Below are 24,127 nucleotides of genomic sequence, written 5' to 3' on the forward strand. Positions count from 1 at the left end.
TTTTATATATATATATTGGCTACAGTCTGACATCAGAGTCCAACATCACAGGTTGATTGACAGAGCGGTGTCAGGAGGAGGAGGAGGAGTCACGCTCCCATCACACAGGGAGGAACCACGAGCGACCGGGACACAGGATTAAAAAGGCCACGTTAATGCTTACGTAGTGTGAATATTACAAACAGATCAGACTGAGGAGGACGAACAGAAGCGTCATCTTCATCACTTTTGAACACTCGAGTGTCCCTCCTGCCTCATTTCCACGGTTACGGACGTTTGTATCAACCTGACAACTTAAAGATCAAACTCTCGAGTTTCTGCTGTTTTTTTTTTGTTTTTGTTTTTTTAAATCAGCGCAGGACAAACAACAACAACAAATCTTTTGTTAATACTTTTTTTTTTAAATCCATTTGTTTTTTGGTTATTTTACCAAATTTTTTTCGTTTAACATTTAAATTGTAATTTTTCTGAAAGTCTTACCCCCAAACCGAGCGTGTCATACAGCAGTTGGTCCACCAGAGGGCGGCGCCTCGGCGTAAAGAAACCCTTCCACACCTCTCGGGACTCAAACCGGACCCACACACCACCAACTTCAGCTCTAACTCCCGTCACGCTGCCCTCTAGTGGACTAAGAGGGGTATCACACGCTTCGCCGGGACTCTCGGCTGCATGTTTGTACTGAAGGTGCTGAAAATTAAATAAAGCTCAAAGTGCTCTCAGACTCTCTCCTCATGAACGCGATCCGTTTGTCGCCCCGTTCAGAGCGGACTAGGCTTCGATCCGACTCTCCGGTTCTGTTGGGATTCACGATGACATCATGAGCAGAGCAGGAGGAGCGTTGATCGCATCACCTGCAGCTGCAGCGACGCAGTAAATGCAGCAGAACCATGGTGAGATCGGGGAACGTTCCACTGGTTCTGTTTCTGGTCTGTGATCGCATTGATTGAAGGCACAAAACTCTTTTAGAAAGAGTCGCTTAAAAAAAAAAAAAACAATTAAAATAAAAAGCATCAGTCTTTCCGTATAAATGTTGGAAATAATTCCCTTTTAGATAACAGATAAAAACATATTTGGCTGTTGTGGGCCACCGTCCTCCTCGCAGGCTCCGCCTCCAATCCCGGTAAATGCACGTGTGGCTTCATACTTCATTGTTTTCAGATCGTCTCTTCAGTGAAAGCAGCAGCTGAGGAGCGGAGGGTACGGAGGAGTATATAAAACGATAAGCGCTGATACGGGCACACTGTACCGGGGTTACCTCCTGACAGGTGGAGCAGCTGCAGCTCTACTCCATCAGGTAGACGGAGATGTCCTGAGCCGGAGCGACGAACTTCCCGCTGCGACCCGCCGCCACGCGTTCGCTCTGCTGGACAGAAGAAACGAGATTCAACGAGCGAAGCCAACAACTCAAAATGTACGATAATTATTGACAACATAAGCGTGAAGATAACTGATAAACACTTCAAAGTGTATTTTACTTCATACTTATACGTTTTCTTCACCTTGTGAAGCAGCTTTTACACCTTCAACCTGTTGTTTGCTGTCTTGCTTTGCTTGTTTGTTTGTTTACCTGCATCTGTCTGTTGTCCAGGTACAGCTGCAGGTTGCGTGCGTGCTCTGATGACATCATGGTGGGCGGAGCCGTCAGGGGGCCGATGTTGCCGTTCTCCGGGCCGACGGCCGACGTTCCCGCCGCCGGCTCGCTGCGGCTCCACTGGAAGTAGCAGGAGCCCCGAGGGGGGCTGGTGTCCGGCGCCGGACCCGAAGAAAAGCACTGCTCGAATATGCAGCTGCTGAGAGACGCCGCCGCCACCGCCGCCTGGCCGCACGCCCCCCCCCCCCTGCTGAGAGTGGTTCAGTCCGGTGACACTTGTTGGCCTGAAGCCAGCGAACGGGAATGTTTGGCTCGGGGAGTTCTGGCTCGGGAACGCTTGCGCCGGCTCGTGCCCGTTGTGCACGATGCCGGCGTGAGGCCACGGCTGGAGGGGGGCGGGTAGGTGGGGGGCCTCGAGCGGAGGACCGTCCCGCAGGCAGGAGGAGGAAGAAGAGGAGGAGGGAGAGGAGGAGGAAGAGGAGAAGCGGACGGGGATGAGGGGGGGCAGCACGTCCATCCCGGCCGGCGCCCCGCGGTTCTGCAGGTCGTTCTGACGCCACAGAAGAGGGTCCGGACCGGAGACCCCATGATGGAGGCCGGAGTGCCTCGCCTGACCGCAGGACTGAAAGGGGGCATGGTCGGCGGAGATGTCGGGGATGGCGAGCTCCGGCCGCTCCAGAGACGGGCCGAAGACTTCGTGGAGGTCGGCCGGTACCAGCGGGCCTCGGTGGGAGAGTCTCTGGGTGCTGACGAACAGCTGGGCCGACTCTCCGTTGACCGGTCGGGCGTAGAGGCCGTTCGTCGGGGAGAAGCAGCGGTCGTTGCTCGGCAACGGAGGCTTGCAAAGCTCGGAGAAGTCCTGCGTGAGGCAGCCGGGAGGGACGCCGCTCAGACCGTCGTCTCCCGCCTCCTTAAACAGAACGCTGTCGATGTAGTCGAAGATGTCGTTGGCGAGGAGGCCGTCCAGGTCCGAGCGCACGTGGCTCTGCTCCTCCTGGTCCTGACTCAGCCTTTTCAGCGCGTTCTCCCAGTCCGTCAGCTCTGCCTCGCCGACCTGCAGGTCCTGCAGCGCCGCACCGAAATCCCCGCGGTGGACCATCTTCTCCAGGCCGTCCATCACCGCCATCACCGAGCGCTTGGCCTCCTCCTTCACCACCACGGGCTCCGCCGTCACGGCCGTCGCCTCGTTCCCCTGCCAGGCGTCGCTGGCGACGCTGAGCAGGGCGCGGCTTTCCATGAACACCTGGTCCACGGGCAGAGGGGGGGTCGCCGTCTGGGTGTAGACCGCTTCGTCCTGGCTCAGGAAGCAGTCCAGCAGACAGCCCGGCGCCAGGTCCGGCTTGGCGTCGCCGCCGCCGAACGTTTTGTTGAAGTGGAACTGCGGCAGGTCGATGGTGGGGCCCGTGTTGTAGAGGACGGCCTCTCCGGTGGTGAAGTTGAAGGGGAGCTGCAGTCGGCGCTGACGCAGGTATTCCTCGCCCTCGGTGTTCCTGGAGCAACGACAGACGTTACACGTTACGCCCGACATCAGAGCCGGATTAAAACACCTGCCGGCGGTCTGACGGAGGGATCGGACCACTCACACTAAAGCTCTCTGGTACACGATGATGAAGTCGGGTCGTCCTCCTTTGTAGATCAGCTTGGCATTGGCCTTCACCCACACCCAGCCGCCCAGCTTGCTCAGCAGCCGGAACACAGTCAGACCGCTCTCGCCCGTTTTCATCACTGGGAGGACGACAGGAACACAGGGAGGAGTTAACGGTGCAGAGGCGTCTCGTACGACTGTTCCTGTTGCGCGGGAACTGTTGCGCGGGGCAGGAGGAAGCAACAACCTTTGTGAGTACGTGAACATTCGTGATTTCACCGCGGACCTGAAACTGGAGCAGAGAAACATCCGATTTTTGGTGTTCAACTCTAAATGTTTTTAGAAAAAGTAGCTGTTGGTTAGCTGGTTGTCAGACTGTCAACACCGAGTTCTACTGGAACCTTCTGAGGCGACCGATGGAAAACATTCGCTGCAAACCATCTGAACTGTGGCGCCATGGCAACAGGCTTCTCCAACATGACAACACACCAGCTCACAGCGAGTTGAAGATTTTCTGTTTCCCTGAAATGTGATGCAAGGAACAAGGCTGAAAAGCAAAATTGGATGATGGTGATCTTCGGGCCCTCAGATGGGACCGCTTTAAAAAAAACAGCCATGATTCTATAGTGGAAATCACTGCGTGGGCTCAGGAACACTTGGCTGTAAATGGCCGTGTTGAAGGTTTTTTTTCCCCACGTACCAGCGGCCACGTTAACGTGTGAACTCTGAATACTTCCTCATGAAAAGGTTGCTGCTTCCTGCTGCTCCGTGTGCATCGCCGTGCTGCGTTCAGGAACACTCTCTTTATAAAAGAAAGACACGACCACGACAAAAACACAATGCTAACATCCTCTACCATCTTCACTTGTGGATTCAGAACTGAAAGATGCCGTTTCATAACTGAACAATAACAGAAGCATTTTCCATCTGAAGCTGTATTTAATGTAAAGCGGATGACTTACTGCGTATGTGGTTGTCGGCGCAGTACATCATGTCGGCAGCGTGGATGAACTGGTATCCGGAGCCTCTGGTACACAGCTCGGTCTCCGAGTAGCCCAGGATGATCTTCCCCCTGGACGCACACACAAAACAAACGGTTCATCCTGACCAGGGAAAACTCAAATCCGCCCGGACGGAGATGAACGCTAAACCCCGGAGCTTTCGCCGCACCTGCTGTCGATGCCCAGGGGCGTGAAGTCCAGCTTGTGCTTGCTTTGGAAGAGGAGCATCTTGGTTCTGATCTCCACGATGGAGGGAGGCTGGACGGGCATGGCGATGGCGAACAGGGCCAGCTGAGGCGGGCCCACCGTCCCGTTGTCCCGCAGGTGACTTTGGCCGTGGAGGTATTTCAGCCGGCCCTGGAACTTCAGCGCCTGGTTCAGGAGAAACGAAGACGCACGACACGTTGTTCAGGACGTTTTATTTAAAAAAAATAAAATAATAAAAAAAAAATTAATTCATCCCCCGTTTTGTCTGGGTTTTTTTTTTTTTTTTTTTTTTTTTGGGGGGGGGGGCTTAAAGCTGACCAGAAAGCCGGAGGAGTTGTCCAGCAGGCAGCGGAAGCGACACATGAAGCTCCGCTCCAGGAAGGACGAGTTCTCCGGAGGAAGATGCTCGGGATTGTACGTCACCGGCTCGCCGCGACACTGCAGCGCTGAGAGGGAGAAACAAGGACGGCAGAGAAAAAACAAGAAAAAGGACACAAAATCAAACATTCGAACGCGTCAAACTGTCCGTAGTCCTCAATGTAACCTGTTGAAATGTTGAATCCTGTCGGTGAGAAAAGACTTCAAGCCAGCGGAGCGGCAAAAATACAAGAAAACGAAATACTTGAATTTGAGGAAAGAAATGACTTTGATAGCCAAGAAATCTTAAAATAAGCAGCTTCCAGTCTAAAAATAAGTATTGAAATAAGTGGACACAGCACAGTAATACATTAAATGCACTTAATATTAATAAATAATTAATTCTTAATTTTAGCACCAAAACAAAAACAACAAAAACAAAGACTGAAAAACAAAAGAATAAATCACTGATTTAAGTGGAAAGAAATTAATGCTTATGGAAAATATTTTAAACAAGACCTCTTGACACAGATATGGAAAAATTAAGGTAAAGAAACTGCATATTTTTAATTAAACAAAATTTAGGTACATGTAAGTCTCCAAACAAAAGGAAAACACCGTTTATACTTCTAGTAATTCCAGTTTCAAACTTCAAATTAGTCTTCTGCAGCGCTAAAGTGAAGTTTTGAAGATTTGTTCTTTCTAACGGGTTTAAAAGAAACTCAAGTCAGGACAAAGATGTTCATCAGGAAACCGCTTTTTGCCCCCCCCCCCCAAAAAAAATAACTAGAAAAAGCATTTCCAGTGGAAAAAGGAAGTGTGAATGCTGAAATGAGTTTCTAAAAGCTGAGCTGAATTTGCTGTAAATGTGTGTAAAAAAATGAGTGTGGATGCTTTAAAACAAAAAAAAACCCAAAAAACTTTTTATTCTATATTTAATTTTTATTGTGTGCCTATTTGTATTGTTCCTTCCTGTATTCCTAAACTGCTGTGATGACAAAATTTCCTCACAGCGGGATTAATAAAGTCTTTTTTTATCTTAATTTATTTATTTGATTAATCTTATGTTATTAATCTTATTTACGTTATCTTCTCCGATCTCATTTCATTCATCTTAATCATATTAATCTCCTCTCCTCTCCTCTCTCTGAGGACTCCAGCGGCCGTAGGTTCGGCAGCAGGGTAAAGTGGGCGTCAACACGTCGTGCTGGCGTCTGTGACCCGGACTCACCGTCTCCGTCTCCGGCTGCCGGCGGAGGGTTCAGGGCGAAGTGGAGCTGCTCTCTGAACGTGGCTCGGTCGTCAGTGTGGATCAGATCGAACACACTCTGGTGAACCACGTCGGACTGTCGGCAGAGGACATCACACAACGTAACGCAACGCAACGCAACGCAGCGTAACAAAACAATGCAACGTAATAACACAATGTAACAACGCAACAACGCAATGTAACACGACGCAATGTAACAACACAATGTAACACAACGTAACACGACGCAATGTAACAACACAACGCAATGTAACACAACACAATGTAACAACATAACACCACACAACGTAACACGACACAACGTAACACAACACAATGTAACAACGCAACAACGCAATGTAACACAACATAACACCACACAATGTAACAACACAACGCAACAACACCACACAACACACTGTAGCACAACACCACACAACGTAACACACAACACAATGTAACAACGTAACACAACACCACACGTAACAACACAACGTAGCACAACACCACACAATGTAACAACACACAACGTAACAACACAATGTAACGCAACACAAGACAACAGAACAACACAAGACAACGTAACAACACAACACAATGTAACACATCACACAACACACAGCGGTGAGGTGGGGTGAATGAATAAGCGCGAGGTGTTTGACAGCTCGCTGTGCGGCCGGCAGCTCACCTGATGGAAGCCCAGGTAGTCCGTGATCGTAGCAGAGGAATAAAACACGGAGCCGTCCGACGTGACCACCATCACGAAGCCGTTCAGCGCCTGCACACACGTGAGGACACAGCGCGTCACAGACACACACACACGCAGACAACACAAAACCACCACAGAGCTCACGGCTCTTCTCCCGGCAGCGATCCGACCCTGAAGCCTCCTTCCTGGTCGTCCAACGTCCAGATTCAGAAGGTTTTTCAGAGTAAAAGAAAAAAAAAAATCCCCTAATTTGTTTTGGATTGTGCGTTGATCCGCCAAGATTTCAGTGTTCTGGCCTTCGTCTTCACGCTCACATGCTCCTGGCTTCGTGCTGCTGCACGTTTCAGTCTGAAGGGGCATTTTTCTAGTTTCCACTTTGTTGTGTTTGCCTGTTTGTGGTTTCCTTTTGTGTATTTTATTACATATATATAAATATATTTAAATATTGAAACAGGCCTGCGTGTGGCCTAGAGCCTCAACATCTGGATGATTTTTCACGCGTTTCCCATCGAAAACAAACAGTGAGAAGATCCCATGTGTACTTTATCATCACTGCAGAAACACTGCAGGCTCTAATCACATCATGTCATTGTGTGTTGTTAGTATTTGTACACACTTGTTTTATGTTGTTTTGGTACATATACAACATTGAGATCTGCCGGTAACAGAGGCAGAACCAATCAGCGGCCATCAGTGATGTCATCGTTGGTTTGTGAACGTTACGAAGCCTCCAGTTCAGATTCTGTCCGTCACCATCTTTGCTAGTTCGAAGCGCTTTGGAGCAGGAAGTGACCATATTTGGACGAGCTGGGGGAGGAGCCAGCGGTGGATCTGACCGATCTGATTGGAGACCTGACGATACTACGTCCCGCCCACCGATAGCTGTAACTCTTTTTTTTCAGAAGCTACGAACACTTTTATAAACAGTCTGTGGTTTGAACGGACATTAAGTTTAAACATTGGAGTTTCATCGGTCGATGTTTAGCATTTTGACGATTATCAATTTTTTTTTAATATAAATTCATCCAATTCTGCTGGTGCTTCAATAAAAGATTTATTTGTTGTTATTCCAAATTTTCCCACAAAGATTTTCATTTCTACTGTAAATGCACATCTGTTTCAAATGTAAATAGTCAGTATAAGTGTGTGAGTACAGATCTCTAAAGGATGTTGTTCAGCAAAATTCAATGTGTGTGTGTGTGTGTGTGTGTGTGTGTGTGTGTTCCTCTTGAACGCTTTAAACTGAACTCTCTCAGTTGAATTTCTCTAGAGCTAATTCAGTTTTTTATGCGACATTACAGGGGAGATTTAAAAAAAAAAAAAAAGTATGTAATTTGTGGAGTTTTAACTGAGTTTAAAAAAAAAATAAAACTGCAGGAATGAGCAAAAAAAAAAAAAAAAAAAAAAAATTGCACTTTTTTTGTTTTTTTAACCAACTCCGTGATAAAGAGTAATATGTGCTGACTTCTTGTGGCAATAATCCTGCTGCCCATTACGGAAATATTTGACTTCATATTTGAATATTTTTGCAGTTATGGTTTCAACTCCTGCTTTGAGCGTGACGTTCTACCAAAAAAGCTGATTGTTAAATTGATTAGACAAACTCTCCATTAATTCTGCTCATTAATCCCCGTCGTGAAGTCTGACCTGCAGAACACGTGTGTGTGTGTGTGTGTGTGTGTGTGTGTGTGTGTGTGTGCGCGCGCGTGCCCGTGTAGCATTTTAGATAACGTGGTTAAAACTTTTTTTTGTTTCTTTAGACAGCAATTCCGCGGCTTTTGTTTTGTTTTTTGAAGCAGAACCTGATAAAGAGTAATATGTGCTGACTTCCTGCGATAATAATCACAACGCACAACATTTCCTTTTTTAAATTTTCTTTTTTGATCTACACCTGCTGTCAAAATAAGAGCTTCAGATGCTTTTTAAATGCCGTTAATGCCGCTGCAGGTTCTGAGGTTTGGTACGATTGTTTTCTTAAATGTCATTTTACCTTGTTTTTAATAAGTAACAGACTCATCACAGTAAGATCTGAGTGTATGAGAGACCTCTGACCCTCCAGATGTGTTTCCCGTCTCCTACCTGCAGCAGCAGGTCCCCCTCAGAGAAGGCCGCCGTGTCCGGGCCGCTCCCGTTCTTCAGTCCAGGAAACATCGGGATGCTGCCGGAGCTCGTCTTCGCGGTCGCTGCACAGCAGGAAGAGAAATCAGCAACAGGTGATAGGAAATGCCTCCGAGCACCGACTTTCAACATGAAACTGACTTTACCAACAAAAACAAGTGTTCATTTCAAAACCAGCGAGCACCCAAAGACAAACAGAACAATAACTTCAAAAGTGATGTACAAAAAAAACCATAAACGTTACTCCAAACGAAAAGCCGGATTAAAAAGAGTCAGTCCTGCAGGTCAAAGGTCACCGCGGGTGAGCTGAGCAGAATCAGAAAACAATGAATGAACAGTTGGTCCAATCGAGTTAACAATCAACTTTTCGTGGAAAAGAGATGCTGCTTTAACAAACGATTTTCTCTGAAAATAAATCTTTTATTGAAGCACAAGCAGAACTAGATTAATATATATATATGAAAAAATATCGATCGTATCGATTGTCAAAATGCTAAACATCAGCCGACCGATGAAACTCCAGTGTTTAACGATGTCCGTTCTGCCCACAGACTGTTTATAAAAGTGTTCGCAGCTTCTGAAAAATAGTTCCGATGCAGAAGTGTCCCAAACTGCAATACCACCGAGTGCCACTAGAGGTCGGCTCCAAAAAGCCTCCGGCTCCGTAGACTCCCATTCAACTTCTCTCATTAAATACAAAGTCAATAAAATGTCTCCAGGAGTTATCTTGGTGTTGTTAGCTAAAGTCACTCCTTCTTATTAGTTTTCTTGGAGGTCCATCTGAAAATAATCCCTCATTCATTAGAAAATAAGATTCAAAAAGACCTGTTCTAAAACAGGTGGCTTGTCTGTTTGATTGACAGGCCTGTGGTGCAGTCAGGTTACAGCTATTGGTGGGGTCGGGGCTTAGTATCATCGGGTTTCCAATCAGATAGAGTCATTAGTTTCCTGACTGTCCTTCTGAAAACAATTCCATCGTGAATTCGATTTTACGCCTCAAAAGCGTCACGTTTGGGGCGGGGCGTAGATGGAGTCAACTCCTCACCAGATCGTCCAAGTATGGTCACTTCTGGCTCCAAAATAACAAAGGTCGCAGCGGCCGTAACGCCGAACTCGACGCTTTACAAGCGTCAGGTTACAGCTATTGGTGTGCGGGACGTAGAATCCCTCCCCCCCCAACTCCTCCACAAACTTCCAAGAAAACTCTGCTTCAAGCCTGTTCTACAGTTCAGCAGCTGGTTATAATAAACCCGAAGACTTTAAAGGGTGAATTCACACTAAATGGCAAAATGTTGCTTTCCCCCAGGCTGCTTTTTTTGACACTCTGCTCTGGATCTAAAAATAATCTGGCTGTTAGATCGTGAACGTGCAGCTGAAAAAAAAAAAAAAAAAAAACTCAAAGCCAGCGACCTGGCTCGACTTGAGCTCCGGTCATTGGGCCTCCGCCAGAAAACAGGTTTTCTCATTGCTGGAAAACTGATCTGGCAGCATGCATATCCTCGCTCGCACGCACGCACGCACGCCTTCATCTGCCCAGCGGGGAGTTTTGTGAGCAAAAGCCAGAGAGAGTGTTTCCCTTATCTGGACGGCCATTGCAGGAAAATCCCAGGATATGGCCTCTCCCAACCTGTCCTGTCGTGCAACGCTACTACCCCCCCCCCCCCCCCCCTTGCTACACACATACACTTGCACGCATGAAATGAGTTTCAAATGTGCCGTCACCAAACAGACAGAAAGACGATAGTCAAAATAAACTCTTCAAACATCATCTGGTTAATCCACCCCATCCCTCTCTCATTTTGGTTTTTTTTCTCTCTCTCTCTTCGTGAGTAAGTGGGCCTCTGTTTGTTTTCATTCTAACTTTCTTGCCCGGCGGTGAACTTGTGCATCGTGTTTCTCCCCTCCGCAACATTTTTCCACTGCGAACCTGCTTAATGCTGCCTTCACTGACACATGTAGGACAAACCATTTACCGTTGGTAAAAGAGTTTGTAACCAGATGCAGAAAGTGTCTTGAGCTGCAATACCAGCACAAAAATAAACTGCTGAAAAATGCATGAGGGGTTGTGGCTTCGTTGGTCGGAAAAATACTAAACGAATAATTTCTTCAAGAAGTCGATGGAGAAATCGACTCGATAACAACAAAACCAAACTGAAAACATGAGGAAACGTCTTCGTCAGCTTTCAGTCTTCTTCAGTTTTTTGCTCTCCTGGATTTTGGAGCGATGCAGAAATGTCTTCAGCTGCAGTATCACCGAGTGCCACTAGAGGTCGGCTCCAAAAGGCTTCTGGCTCCATAGACTCCCATTCAACTTCTCTCATCAAATACAAAGTCAATAAAATGTCTCCAGCAGTTATCTCGGTGTTGTTAGCTAAAGTCACTCCTTCTTATTAGTTTTCTGGAGGTCCATCTGAAAAACCTGACGTAGTATCGTCAGGTTTCCAATCAGATCGGTCAGATCCACCGCTGGCTCCTCCCCCAGCTCGTCCAAATATGTCCTCATGGGTGACGTCACCGCTGGTTGATGGTTGGGACCGACTCGCTGCTGGAGCCTCTGGTGGACATTCGATGAACTCCTGTTCGTGTCTGCATTTTTTAATTACATTTTTTGACCTTGATGGTTACCATGCCAACACTCCCAACTGTGTTAGTTTAGATGCACGAGACATTTTACACACATCTCTGTCATAAAACTTTATGAATAAACTAAAACTCTTTTGAGGCTGACGCGTAACTCGACACCAGGAGCTTCAGCACCAAGCTGCAGCTTCCTGTGTCGGCCCATTATGGGATTGGTGAAGGTGCAGAACATTCCTCTGATGCACGACTCGCTCCGGGCAAACAAGTCTGTCACTCAGAGATCGAGGCGGCTTTTCAAGGGATTTAATGTCTTTTCACCACGGGGTGATTACGTGCAAACAGCGAGGGGCCAGAGTCGGACAATTCGGGAAAAAAAGTGCTGAATAGTGGCATCAAACCAATAACTGACATATGTTAATACAGAACAAACACTGAACCTAAACAAGTTCAAACATCAAAGTGAGAGCATGTGGAGCTGAAACACACCAAGGAGAGAAAAAGGAAATGCTGTCAGGGGCTGGAGGTCTGCCAGATCCAGAGCGAGTATAAAGCATGCCAGCAATGCATCGGGGAATATTATCTTGATTTGAAAACATTTAGTTGAAGTAGATCCTGAACAGAGATCTCTGTTCTCACACAGATGTTGCAGGAAAAGGGCGGAGCTTGCCGCAGAGAGCAGCCAATGGGAGGGGAGGGGAGGGGAGGGGAAGGGAGGGGAGTATAGAAACGGCAGGTTGTGCCCCCCCACCCCCCACCCCCACCCATCAGACAACAGTGTCATCGAAAAGAAGGAAAAAGAAACCCAAAGAAACTGAAGTGTGTGGTAAACTGTAGGATGTGGTCAGATAGGTTTCACTGCATACATGATTAGTCTGGAGAGACATGGAGGGAAGCTGACAGCTGACTGGTTGGAGCCACGAGGAGGTTCTAGTTGTAGTCTGGGTTTGGACCAGTTTAGCATTAGTTGTGAATTTGATTTTGGTTTAGGACTGATTTTGGACTTGGTTTTTGTCTTGGTTTTGGACTTTCTCAGGACAAGTTTTTAGACATGGTTAAGACTAGTTTTTGGACATGGTTTAAAACTAGTTTTTGGACTTTCTCAGGACTAGTTTTTGGACTTGGTTAAGACTAGTTTTTGGACTAGTCTTAAGCACACCAATAGCTGTAACCTGACGCTTATAAAGCTTTGAGTTCGGCGTTTCGGCCGTTGCTACCTTTGTTATTTTGGAGCCAGAAGTGACCATATTTGGACGATCTGGGGAGGAGTTGACTCGATCTACGCCCCGCCCCCACCTATAGCGGAACCCTGGCTGCACCACAGACCACACCACAGACCACAGGCCTTTCAATCAAACAGCCACACACCCCCACCCCACCCAACGTGACGCTTTTGAGGCATAAAATTGAATTCACGATGGAATTGTTTTCAGAAGGACAGTCAGGAAACGAATAACTCGATCTGATCAGTCCAAAACCAAGACAAAAAACAAGTCAAAATTAAGTCAAAAACTAGTCTTAACCAAGTCCCAAAACTAGTCTTAACCAAGTCAGGACTAGTTTTTGGACTTGGTTAAAGACTAGTTTTTGACTTAGTTTTGACTTGTCTTTTGTCTTGGTTTTGGACTGATTTGGACTTGCTTTTGACTATTTTGGAAGTGGTTTTCAACAAGTTTAGGACTGATTGAGGTTTTGGCTTAAGCGGGTTTTGGCCTCGGTTTTGAGCTACTTTTAGACAAACTCTGGACTCCATTTACCCAGCACCATAACTGGGGCCCAGAAGGAGACCGTCTTCCACATGTGGTCAGATCCTGAATGTGTGACTCTGATCCAAAATGTGCAGATTGTTTGGATCTTCCTGTGCGTCGGGTTTGAACGTGTGTGTGTGTGTGTGTGTGTGTGTGTGTGTGTGTGTGTGTGTGTGTGTGTGTGTGTGTGTGTGTGTGTGAAGCGTCCAACTTTTTAGAACCTGGGGCTTCTTTGCAGCAAAATCCAGATTTGATGCCTCGTCTGTTGTCATGGCAACATCTTGTGGTGTTCTATCAGAATCAGATTTATTGGAAAAATTGCTTCAAAGTCCTCTCTGCATATATGACATGAGTCTGGGCAGACGTGGAGGGAGACTGACGGCTGCCTGTTGCAGGAGATAAATCTAGTTTACCTTTTCTTTTTTTATTGACCTGAATCTCTGTTCGGTTTTCACGGAGCACGGATTTGTTATCTGTCCCCAAAAAGACGCCAGGCCGTCGTGCAGGTTTGAAAAGGCCTCTAAGCCGCGGCACGATGAGACTCTGACGATCCCGGATCAAAATAAACAGTGATTATGAGCTATTCAGGGCACAGGGTCTGTTTTCCTGCTGGTAGCCTGGAGGCCTCCTATTTGAAATGAATATGCCGAGCTATTCCTGTTTTCTTTTTTTTTCATCTGCCGAGAAGTCACGTCATCAGTGTTGGAACGAGCACGGGGAGAAAAAAGCCGGGTCACTGTGTGAGGCACATCGTGTCACCGAAACGATCGTAATCAGACTGCGGGGTCAGTCTGAAGGAATCGCAGACACCAACTCTGCCTTCTAAATTCAGCAAATCAGACAGGAAGTAGGTGGATGTCGGTGTCTGTTGGTAGACGGAGGTGAATGTAAAGTAAAAATATGCAAGTCACAGTAAACGCTAAAATCCAATTTACTGTTTTCATTTTCAGATTCCTTCCGAAACCCAGACGGTGCGATTCACGGCCCCATCATTAAATTTCGTGATGCATCGTCGTCTGCGGGGACGACAGCTGATTTTGGTTCGGCGAATAAACAAACAAATCATTTCGGGGGGGGGGGGGGGCATGATTAAATGCGTCGCTGGGATTCTCACGACACGCAGCGGAACGAGTCGTTGAATCTGAGGCCGGCGGACAGCTGCTGTCAGGACGGGTACGCGGCCTCCGCTGCGTGACGGCACCGAGGCGACAGGTGAGTTTTTAAGGACTTCAAAAGAGCATCCTCGTCAGGGTTTCTACGCATTTCTCAGATTTCTAACAGCGTCGCAGAAATATGTCAACAGCAACAGCAGCATCTCTCAGCTCCGTGGATCTCAGTCGCACCCCGTAAACCTGACGATGTTCACGCGTCTCTTTTTACAGGATTTCTATGCGAAGATGTTTAAGGATTAGTTTTTGGACTTGGTTAAGACTAGTTTTAGACATGGTTAAGACTAGTTTTTGGACTTGGTTTAAGACTAGTTTTAGACTTTCTCGGGACTAGTTTCTTCGTTAAGACTAGTTTTTCGTTGGAAGCACAGAATGAATCCAGAGGTTTTTTTAAACTCCACTTGAAGCCGTTTCTCTCCAGACTGCAGACAAACAGAACTCGAGTCTGTGCCACGTCTCTTCAGCTGGGCAGCGACTTGACGATGACTCAGGCCGTTATTGTCCGTGAATTTAAAAAAAAAAAAAAAAAAAAAAAATAAAACATTTCTCTGATGTTCTCTGATCACGTGACCCTCCGTGTCTGTGCTCGTTTCTTCACAACACTCTGAAGACTAAACAGTCCTCCAGGTCGACTCGTACTCGTTATTCAAGCCGCGTAATTGCTGTACGCTTATTATACTAATTTATTTATAATTATTTTAAATACATATTTTTAGGGCATCAGAAAATAGTTTAAAGGCTATTTTCCACCGGTTTCGTCTCCGACGCGGTCCGGTTGCACCGCGGTCCGGTCAATTATCAAAATAAAACACCCATTTGCAAACTCCCGACCAAACCTTTCAGAAGAACAACTTAATACAACTTAATACAGCTGTTTTGGTCCGCTTTCATCATCACGGATCCACCGACGGAAGAACAGATGCGGCGCTGTAAAGAGAAAGTTGATCCCAGGTTGGAGGTAATTAAGCTGGAAATGCAGTTTACGGACGCCGCTATCAGATACGAGGGCACGATGGTGCAACGACAGACGGAAAAGCAGGCTGAAGGGTGCGAGATGACGAGGCGGCGCTGGAATGCAGCGACTCCTCCAACTGCAGGTCCATTCATAGTGTTCACGCTGCAGACGGGGGGGTGGGGGCGGGGGGTGGAGGCTGATGGGACGATAAGGACATTCTGCAGCAGTGGTGGACTCTGAACTCTCGTGAACTCTTGTCTGTTTGAAGTTTTCCTTTCACTTAAACTCGGTGAACTGGCTGCTTGCACAACACCAGGAGGGCTGCAACATGTGACGTCCCCCGTCAGGTTTGCGAACGTTATGAAGCCTCCAGTTCAGATTCGAGTTACACGGCAGCCTCCAAAAAACTGTTTTATGACAGAGATGTGTGTAAAATGTCTCATGCGTCTAAACTAACACAGTTGGCAAAAAAAATGAATAAAAAAAAAAAAATGCAGACACGAACAGGAGTTCATCGAATGTCCACCGGAGGCTCCAGCAAGCGAGTCAGTCCCGACCGTCAACCTCGACCTGTGAATGTTTATAAAGACCTGAGCTGAAGTAACATCAGCTCCGATCAGTTCGTGCAGCCCTGATCACTCAGTAAGGACACTTCAGATCAGCTGCATGACGTTCTGAGCGGGCGGGCGCGTTGTCGGCACGTCAGCTGTGGGCATCAGAGAGGGAAACGCTCCCGTTTGAAATGAATCTGACACTGAAGAGAAAAACAGCCCAGTTCAGTCTCTGGTCTTCTTTTGTAAAAACACGACCTCCGAACGAGGAGTTTTAGAATGCTGCCTTCTGATTGGTCGAGGCAACAGAAGAAGAAGAAGAAGAAGAAGAGGAGGAGGAGGAGCGCTTGTTTTGATGCAGCTGAAATGTGGCAGCATTTGGAAATGAGACGGTTTAGCGGCAGGAATCGAGACACACTTTATAACTCTCAGAGGCGATTCTCTCGGCCGCCCGTCCGCTCAGACACGTCTGTTTGACTCACAGGAAACGCTGGAGATGTTACACCTGCGACTCACACCTGACTCATCAGGTTTTCAGCTGCACATTTGAATCAGCTCACGGCCAACCTTAGCAGCCGGCGCAGACGTCTGCGAGGCTGCTGATGGCATCGCTCACACACACACACACACAGAGAGAGAGAGAGACAGAGAAAGTGGAGTGAGGTTACGAGTGTCGAGGGTATGTTGCTTCCTAAAAAACACATTCCTGCGTGCTTGTCATTCCTTTTACGTGCACTGCAGGTACGAGTTCACGCCTTCAGTTTCAGCCCCGGCGCGGCCTTACTTTTCCCTTTTCTTTTTGTCTTCCACACCCGTTCATCCTCCCTCTAACTACCACACCCTCCCCCCCTCCCCGGGTTCTGATCCGTACAGTGCCGGCCCTTTTCTCCTGTAAACAAACACAAGTTGTATTTACAGTACAACCTGCGGAAAAAAAAAAAAAAGTCCCCTTGAAGGTTCAGTAAACTTCCTCCCTGCGTTGTTTACGTCCATGTTTACCAGCACGCTTCTTTCCCTGAGCTCTTGCTGCAGAAGAGTGTGACATCACTGACGTGTCGTGTTACCTGCATGCATGTGCACGCATTAAAGAGAGAAAAAAAAAAACGCCGTAAGATAATCTGCTGCCAAACAAGAGGTGAGAACTTTAAGAAACTGAGACTACAGTGCGGTGTGAAGTACAGATGGGGAGATCAGAGTGACGGGCGGGGCTTATTGTCTCACCTTTGAAGTAGCTCTTGACCCTCAGGTATCCCACGCTGAGGCGCAGGACCGACAGTTTGTCCAGACGGGAGCGGACGTCCTCGGGGAAGGGCAGGAGGTCCATGAGCCTGTCCAGCTCCCCGTTCAGCCGATCCCGGTGGCGCTTCGAAGGGTTGGACTTAACGACCTCATTGCCTTCAGAGATCTTCTTTCTGAGGAGTAAAAAAAAAATAAAATAAATAAAAACACAACAACAATAACATCTGGTTAAGTGTTGGATAAGTTGAGTGAGGATGCCGGGGCGTCCTCAGACCGACCCAGCTTTGTACCTGCTGGAGTTGAGGCGAGTCAAGAGCACGGCACCGAAAGATACAACCCTGATGAGTAACTGGTACAGATTTTGTCGCTTGATCACCACCGATTCCCGAGTTACATACGGGTTTTTTTTGTTTGTTTTTTTGTGAGCAGTGGACCGGGCGCGTCGGCGATCTCTCCGCTCGCCCAAATACGGGTCACTTCCTGCTCCAAACCGCTCCGAAAACTCGCAAGACGGTGAAGGACAAAATCCCGAACTGGAGCTTTCAATAACGGACTTCCGCGAAACCGACGGGTGACGTCACTGCTGGTTGAATAGAACATGACAACCGTGCAGAGAGGTGCCTCCTTCTCTGACGAACCATCTTCAGACGGTCATTCCTCCGGCCTCTCGTGTGCCGAGTCAAAAATGAAAAGCGGTTGTTGTTTTTTAAACCGTTTTATTTGCTCTGGTCCACTTTCACTGGAGATCCACGTCGTTACTCGCACAATAACACGCCCACAGAGAAAAGCAGGGACCCACTTTTTGACCTTAAGCAAAGCAAAAACCGTGAAACACACGGACGCTCATTGGAAAACTAACAGAGAACGAGCAGAGAGAAAGTGTGTGAGATAACCCTAGAAAACTATAATTATGACAGTCCGGAGATAAATGTGGTTTTAAATCATAACCCTTCACATTCGTGATTTGTTAGTCACAATGTGACAGTAATAAATAGTTGCTGTCAGCTGTCAGACAGGAGGCTGCGAAACAAGAGTCCTCTCTGTAAATATTTAGGGAGAGGAACCAATCAGTGAGCTGCATCGGTTTTGGCCTGATACTCATTAAATCACATGCTTCCAGCTGGAGAACGCAGGTCAACTGATGCCACGGCCGCTTCAGATTCTTCACCTGCAGCTTCTCAGTAATGTGCTGCAGGATCACTGTCCCGAGACAAAAGCCGGCATTCAAAGTGTTATTTCCCCGAGTACAGCGTATTTCTCAATGAACGCGAGGCGCTGACTGTTTATTAGTTGATAAATGCTAACCACCGACGCTGGTCTCCGATTGGCTGAATACGAGGCCGAGTTCCCAGACCGTAATCACAGCGAAGAGAAAAGGCAGCCGGGCTACAGCACTGCACTTTGCATGAGGTCAATTTTGCAAAAAAAGCAGTGCGTAAATCCCGGTGATGATGAAATGACGGTCACCAGACTGAAGCTGTGCATTTCTGACATGCTTAACATTTAAATGAACGAGAACAAAACGACAAACTGAGTGAAAACGGCTGCTGGAAGACTGGAAGACTTGTTCCCTTTTGAAATAAAAAAAAAAGGCATTAAATTGGCATTTTTTTGTTAATAATATAATAGGATGCGTGGTCAGTGTGAGCGTCCGGGTAATAAAACAAAGAATTTGGACGGGTCAGATCTGCCGTGGAGCGCCCCTGTGCAGCGACCGCAGCGTTTTACGGCCGGGCACTATGGAGTCTTTGTGCAGCTGGCCGTCCAGGAAACCTCAGCCCTCCTTTCACAGGCCCACATGTCCAGAAACACAGAACGCCTCTTTATTTTGGGATTAACACTGGGACCGGCCGAGCAGACAAGATACACACTGTCTGCACAGATGCACTGAAAAATCGCAGAGAAACACTGCGACGCTGCGTGTTTACAGAAGTCACCCGTGAAAACAAACCTTTGCTTGTCCGCCGTTAATCTCCGTATTATGTCAGTCAGCTCATAATTCGTAGGAGGAGTCGGTCTTGTGCTTTGCGTTGTAACGGAGCGTCTTTAATTCACAGGCGTGACTCCACGCTGCGGCTGAAGCTTCAGAGAGCGACTTTTAAGTCACCTGAACAAATGTCCAATATTCACTCTCCTTTATCTTTGAGCTCGGTTTTGGTCTCCACCAATTTGCAATGCTAAAACCTGTGTTCAAGTGCTCGACGACACTTGGGATGGAAACCCAGCTTACGTAACTACAGCTGGTAAATAAATAAAGAAGATATGAAAAAGTACGAAGGTAACTGTACTTCGACCCTCATTATCAGCGGTGATGTTAAAGTTTGCTGTGGAAAAGGAAAATGTTCTTTTCTGCATAATTTACTTAAATATTTCCACTCAATAAAACAAACGGTATTGGTTATTCGATTGTTGATTGGTAATGTAATTTAATAACACATAATTTAGCTGTATTTCAGTGGCTGTGTTTTACAAGTATATAAAAAGAGAGTGGTGTTTACGAGCGCTCCTCTTTATAAAAATAAAAGAAAGGGTGAAAGTTCAGCCACATCTTATTAGCATGGGTTTATCACAATCTCTTTAAGTTACTGTGCAAACAATATCCACCCCGGGAACATATTCACCCTTCAGAAGTACATATGGTTTGTGAAAGCTTATGATGAAGCATTTTACCTAATAAGTGCATGTAAATCACAGTCAAGTTACTGTATATTTACTTAAATGCAAATTTGAGGTATTTGCACTTTACTTGAGTATTTCCATTTCATGCTACTTCACACTTCCACTCCGCTAAAATCTTAAAGGCAAGTATTTGTACGTTTGACTCCACTCCGTTAGTCTGAAGGCTTCAGTTGCTTTTAAGATTACGTTTTTTTCACACCCAATGAAATTCACGAAGCTGAAAACACGACTGTTTTTCCGAGTGTGTTGACTTTGTGAAGCTCCGTGGATTATCACAGCGGTGCCACGCACATGTGATTTTACTACATCTGGTGCATTTCTGTGGATTACACGAGCAAACAGGATGTAAAGCAGTTCAAATTAGCAGTGATACAAATGCACGAACATCATATGTAATCGTATGCAGAGCATTTTCTGCACATGTGTATTTTTACTTCAATTTTAAAAGTAAATTTTACTGATGTTACTTAAATGAAGCTTTGAATGTATGACTTTAATTTGTAGTGGAGTATTAGTCATTTCACTAAGGTAAAAGATGTGAATGCTTCTTCCACCACTGGTTTTTAAACACATGATGTGCAGTAAAAAAAAAAAAAAAAAAAAAAAAGGGGCAGTATTTCCCTCTTCAATGTAGAGGAGTTGGCATGTAAAATCCCATAAATTTGAAATAATCCAATAAAATAAAAAAAAGTATTTGAAATGTTCTTCCAGTAAATGTAATTGTATTCTCCGTGGTGACGTCGTGGTGAGCTGTGTGACAGAGTTTAAAAAGATGAAAAAAGACACAACAATAGTGGGAAAAAAAGAAAAGGAGCTGCGCGCGCGCACACACACACACACATACACAGCGGTGATCCCAGAGCGAGGCAGCGCGAGGCCGTATCAGATTACAACAACATACTCGGAGCCCGCGAGCCCTCCGTCCCCCCTCCTCCCCTCCTCCCTCCCTCCCTTCCTTCCCTTCCCTCCGCGGAGCATCGCGTGAGAGCGAGCAGCCGACTCTCCAACTTTGATTGTGATTAATGCGCGAGGGCAAGATGTACATTGCCAGATCGAAGTTCGACGCATTCTTAAGGTGGTCCAGAAAATAACAAATAAAAAAAAATAAAAAACGCAAACAAAAGACACACGAGCGAACTTCAGCTGTCCTCACGCACACACACACACACAGCTAACTTAGTCCACCTTAACTTGGCACTATTTTAGTGCCACAACTAATCGATAATGAAACTCATCAAATGTACTAAACTCGTAAAAGAAAGCAGTTTAAAAAAAAAAAAAAAAAAATCTAACGGCCATGTTTGTTTGTTTTTAATTTTATTTCGCTAACTTTAAAAGTTTTCGTTACTTTTTCCAACGTCAACCTTTAAAACTCCCAAACGCGTCTTGCCCGCCGCAGCTGCACCTTCCAACTGAAATATGTTTGTCTGTGTAAATCCGGTCCAGGACCGTGTGACATCGAGCTCTTACTGTTTCAGGGCGGGCTTCTTCCTCTTCTTGTTCGCGTACGTCCCCGGGTTGCCCAACATGGTTGTCACTGTGCTCTTCCTTCTCCGTCCGCTCTGTTCTCCCAGCTGCGGCCGTTTCTGACTCGGTTCGCTCCGCCGCTACGGACGCTGCCTCCTTCCGCCACGGTCACGGTCGATAAACCCGCCGTTTCTTCTTCTTCAGCCAGTTATCACAAGTGTCATGGCAGTTTACGAAGGCAGCCAGCCGGAGGGGAGGGTGGTGGTGGTGGTGGTGGGGGGGTCGTCCTCGGTGGGGGCAACCGCGTTGACAGCTCCCGTAGACGGCCAGGTGGAGGTGGAGAGCCCCGCAGCAGGAGCTCGGTGAAAGTGGGGGAAGGAGGGAGAGCGGAGCACCGCGTCAAGCTCCTCCTTCTCCGGATAAACAACGCCGCCCTCTCCCTCTCCTTCCTCGCGAGTTTTCTCTCCGGAGTGCCTCGCGCGGGGTGTTTTCAGGAAATGCGTGCGACTTAGAGCTGCTTTCTTTTTCTTTTTTTGTTTGTTAAGGTGGACTGACTCTTTATGGCTGCCGCTGCTGCTAAACTTACCATAAATATGCTTTTTGAGACAGTGAAATTGAATTTGGCTGAGGTTTTTCTGACCAAAGCAAGGACGTATTATTCAAAGATAACTTCCATTCAATAGTATTATCCACTTACATGTACAGATCTGATTACATGGTGCTTTATAACCTTAATTTTTTTTTTTTTTTTTAACCCACTGTTATCACTGACTTTGGCTTTTAGTTGGTTGTTTATTTAATCGTCCGTTTTTTTAAAAGCTAGGTTCATACATGTTAACCATGAAGTTCCCCCTAGGGGATGAATAAACTTTCTATCCATCTATCACGGCAATTATTTTTTTAAAAGCTGAAAAGATGAAAGGAACTTGCAAATAGGCAGCCAGCAAAAAAAAACAAAAAAACAAAAAAACGCATATGAACATATGAAATAGAAAGAATAGAAGATACAGAAGTAGAATGATAGAGGAATAAAAACATTTAAGAAATATAAATGAATCCACATTTTCTGAAATGGAGTGAGCATTGCCATCCACATGCAGTCAAGTAAAGCACAAGTACGTCAAACTGGTGTTAAAGTAAAGGTACTTCGTGTGGAAGTAAAAAAAAAGATATTTTCATCGGAGCTGGTCGCGAGCCGACCTCTAGTGGCACTCGGTGGTATTGCAGCTTAAGACACTTCCGAGTCGGCCTCATTTTTTTCAGACCTGGAAGCTACGAACACTTTTATAAACAGTCTGGGGTCGAGACGTCCCCGACCTGTCTGCGTGGGTTGCTGCGGTAACGACGTCCACGTACGTTAGCTCTGCCAGTCCCGAGTGACGCAAGAAATCCGATCTGAGCCAGCAGAGCGTCCGGACTGAGATTCATCCGTAGAAATCTGACTGAAATCACATCTCAAACTACTTCCGAATCCAATTTGTGTTTTTTTTTATTTTTTTTATTTTACTGTCCAGATTTTCAAAAATCTTCCGAATACGATCCGTTTATGACAGGAAACCCATTTGGGGCTGTCAGTCTTGAACACGTTCCAGGTTTACCGTTTGTTCTAATGATATCCTTGTTTCTCTGGTGCGCCCTCTAGTGGAGTCCTCCATATAACGCAAAGAGGCGAGTACGTGAGCAGCAACGTTCTCAACGCAAAACAGTCGTAAACGAGAACGCGAGCCGCGAAAGGATCTTGAAACGTCATCGGCCCCGTCGCCCATCTGTTAACGCAATTCGCAGTTTTTCCTGCGTAACGCGGCCACGCGTTTGGAGTTGGATGTTTGTTTTGGATCGTAACAGCGGTTCCCATGGCAACCTTTCACACCCCCGGAGCTCTCCTCTGTAAACAGCAAGTGTTTTGGCACATGTTTACTTCCTCGTAACCCGCCGGCTGTCACGTTCAACGTTCCCCCGCGTCAACTCTTGTCTGGCACAAAGAAAGCAGCTTTTCTTGCGATGAATGACGGGATGGCATGCAGAGGATCCAACACACACACTTCACATGTATTATAGGATGCACAAAGGCGAGGTCAGGGTATTTTTTTTTGTATAGATATGTCTGAGCGTTTTCACTGACACACTTTTTTTGTTTGCATCGAACTCCACCAGAAGAGGAGAGCCGACTTTTTAATATTTCCGTGAGGCCTGATTGTAGGTGTATGTTTGGCAGCTGGATGACTGAGGTGGAGGCTCTGACATGGAAGCGCCGTCACGTCTCAAGAGAGGATATCCTTCGCCTTCGGGCCGCGGGGATCGACAACCCGACACGTTCAGGGTCACGGTCCCGTTATTAAAAGACGGAGTGGACGTGTTGGAAGAGTCGTTCGGGTCCCTTTAGATGTTTGCCATGAAAACCCATCGATCCACCCGGATATCGATCTCAGGTGCTCATCGCGCCTTTAGATTGAGACGGCATTAAGAATATCAGCAGTTTTTGTATCAACGTTGTAAAAAAAAATAAAAAAAATAAAAAATCCCTAACTTTACCCATAATTCATAGCAACTGAGTCTTTAGAGGACAGTCATATCTAGACAGGTTTGTGCAGGAGATTAGATTAGATTAGATTGGACTATTAATCCCACAGTGGGGAAATTTAGTCGTCACAGCAGCATAGAAAAAGACAAAATGATGCACACAACATGAAAATTTTTTACAAATACGTATGAGATATAGGAAATAAGATAGATCAAAAATTTATATTTTAGAAAAAAAAATGAGAGCAATGAATAAATACACACACACACACACACACACACACACACACACACTACATACACAAAAACAAATCAAATACAAATTAAAATAAATAAATACAGCTTGGACACTGAATGAAAAGTGACCAGTGCTACATTATTTTATTGTGGTGCTTGAAAAGTCTG

At 46.3% G+C, this 24,127-nt stretch overlaps 1 protein-coding gene across 1 annotated transcript; it reads right to left on the minus strand.

The window, feature by feature from the left end:
- Positions 1-1,186: 1,186 nt before the first annotated feature.
- LOC138201186 (aryl hydrocarbon receptor-like) lies at positions 1,187-21,638 on the minus strand. The gene is given in 12 exon segments (XM_069154432.1): positions 1,187-1,363; positions 1,568-1,837; positions 1,839-3,081; positions 3,175-3,316; positions 4,139-4,248; positions 4,347-4,549; positions 4,703-4,830; positions 5,973-6,087; positions 6,679-6,768; positions 8,779-8,882; positions 17,039-17,229; positions 21,206-21,638. Coding segments are annotated over 12 exon segments (2,736 nt in total). The 5' UTR covers positions 21,265-21,638; the 3' UTR covers positions 1,187-1,282.
- Between the last annotated feature and the right edge of the window lie 2,489 nt (positions 21,639-24,127).

This window comes from Embiotoca jacksoni, unplaced genomic scaffold (genome assembly GCF_022577435.1).
Source record: "Embiotoca jacksoni isolate LCO1_2020_lvr unplaced genomic scaffold, fEmbJac1.0.p SCAF_2, whole genome shotgun sequence".
NCBI lineage: Eukaryota > Metazoa > Chordata > Actinopteri > Embiotocidae > Embiotoca > Embiotoca jacksoni.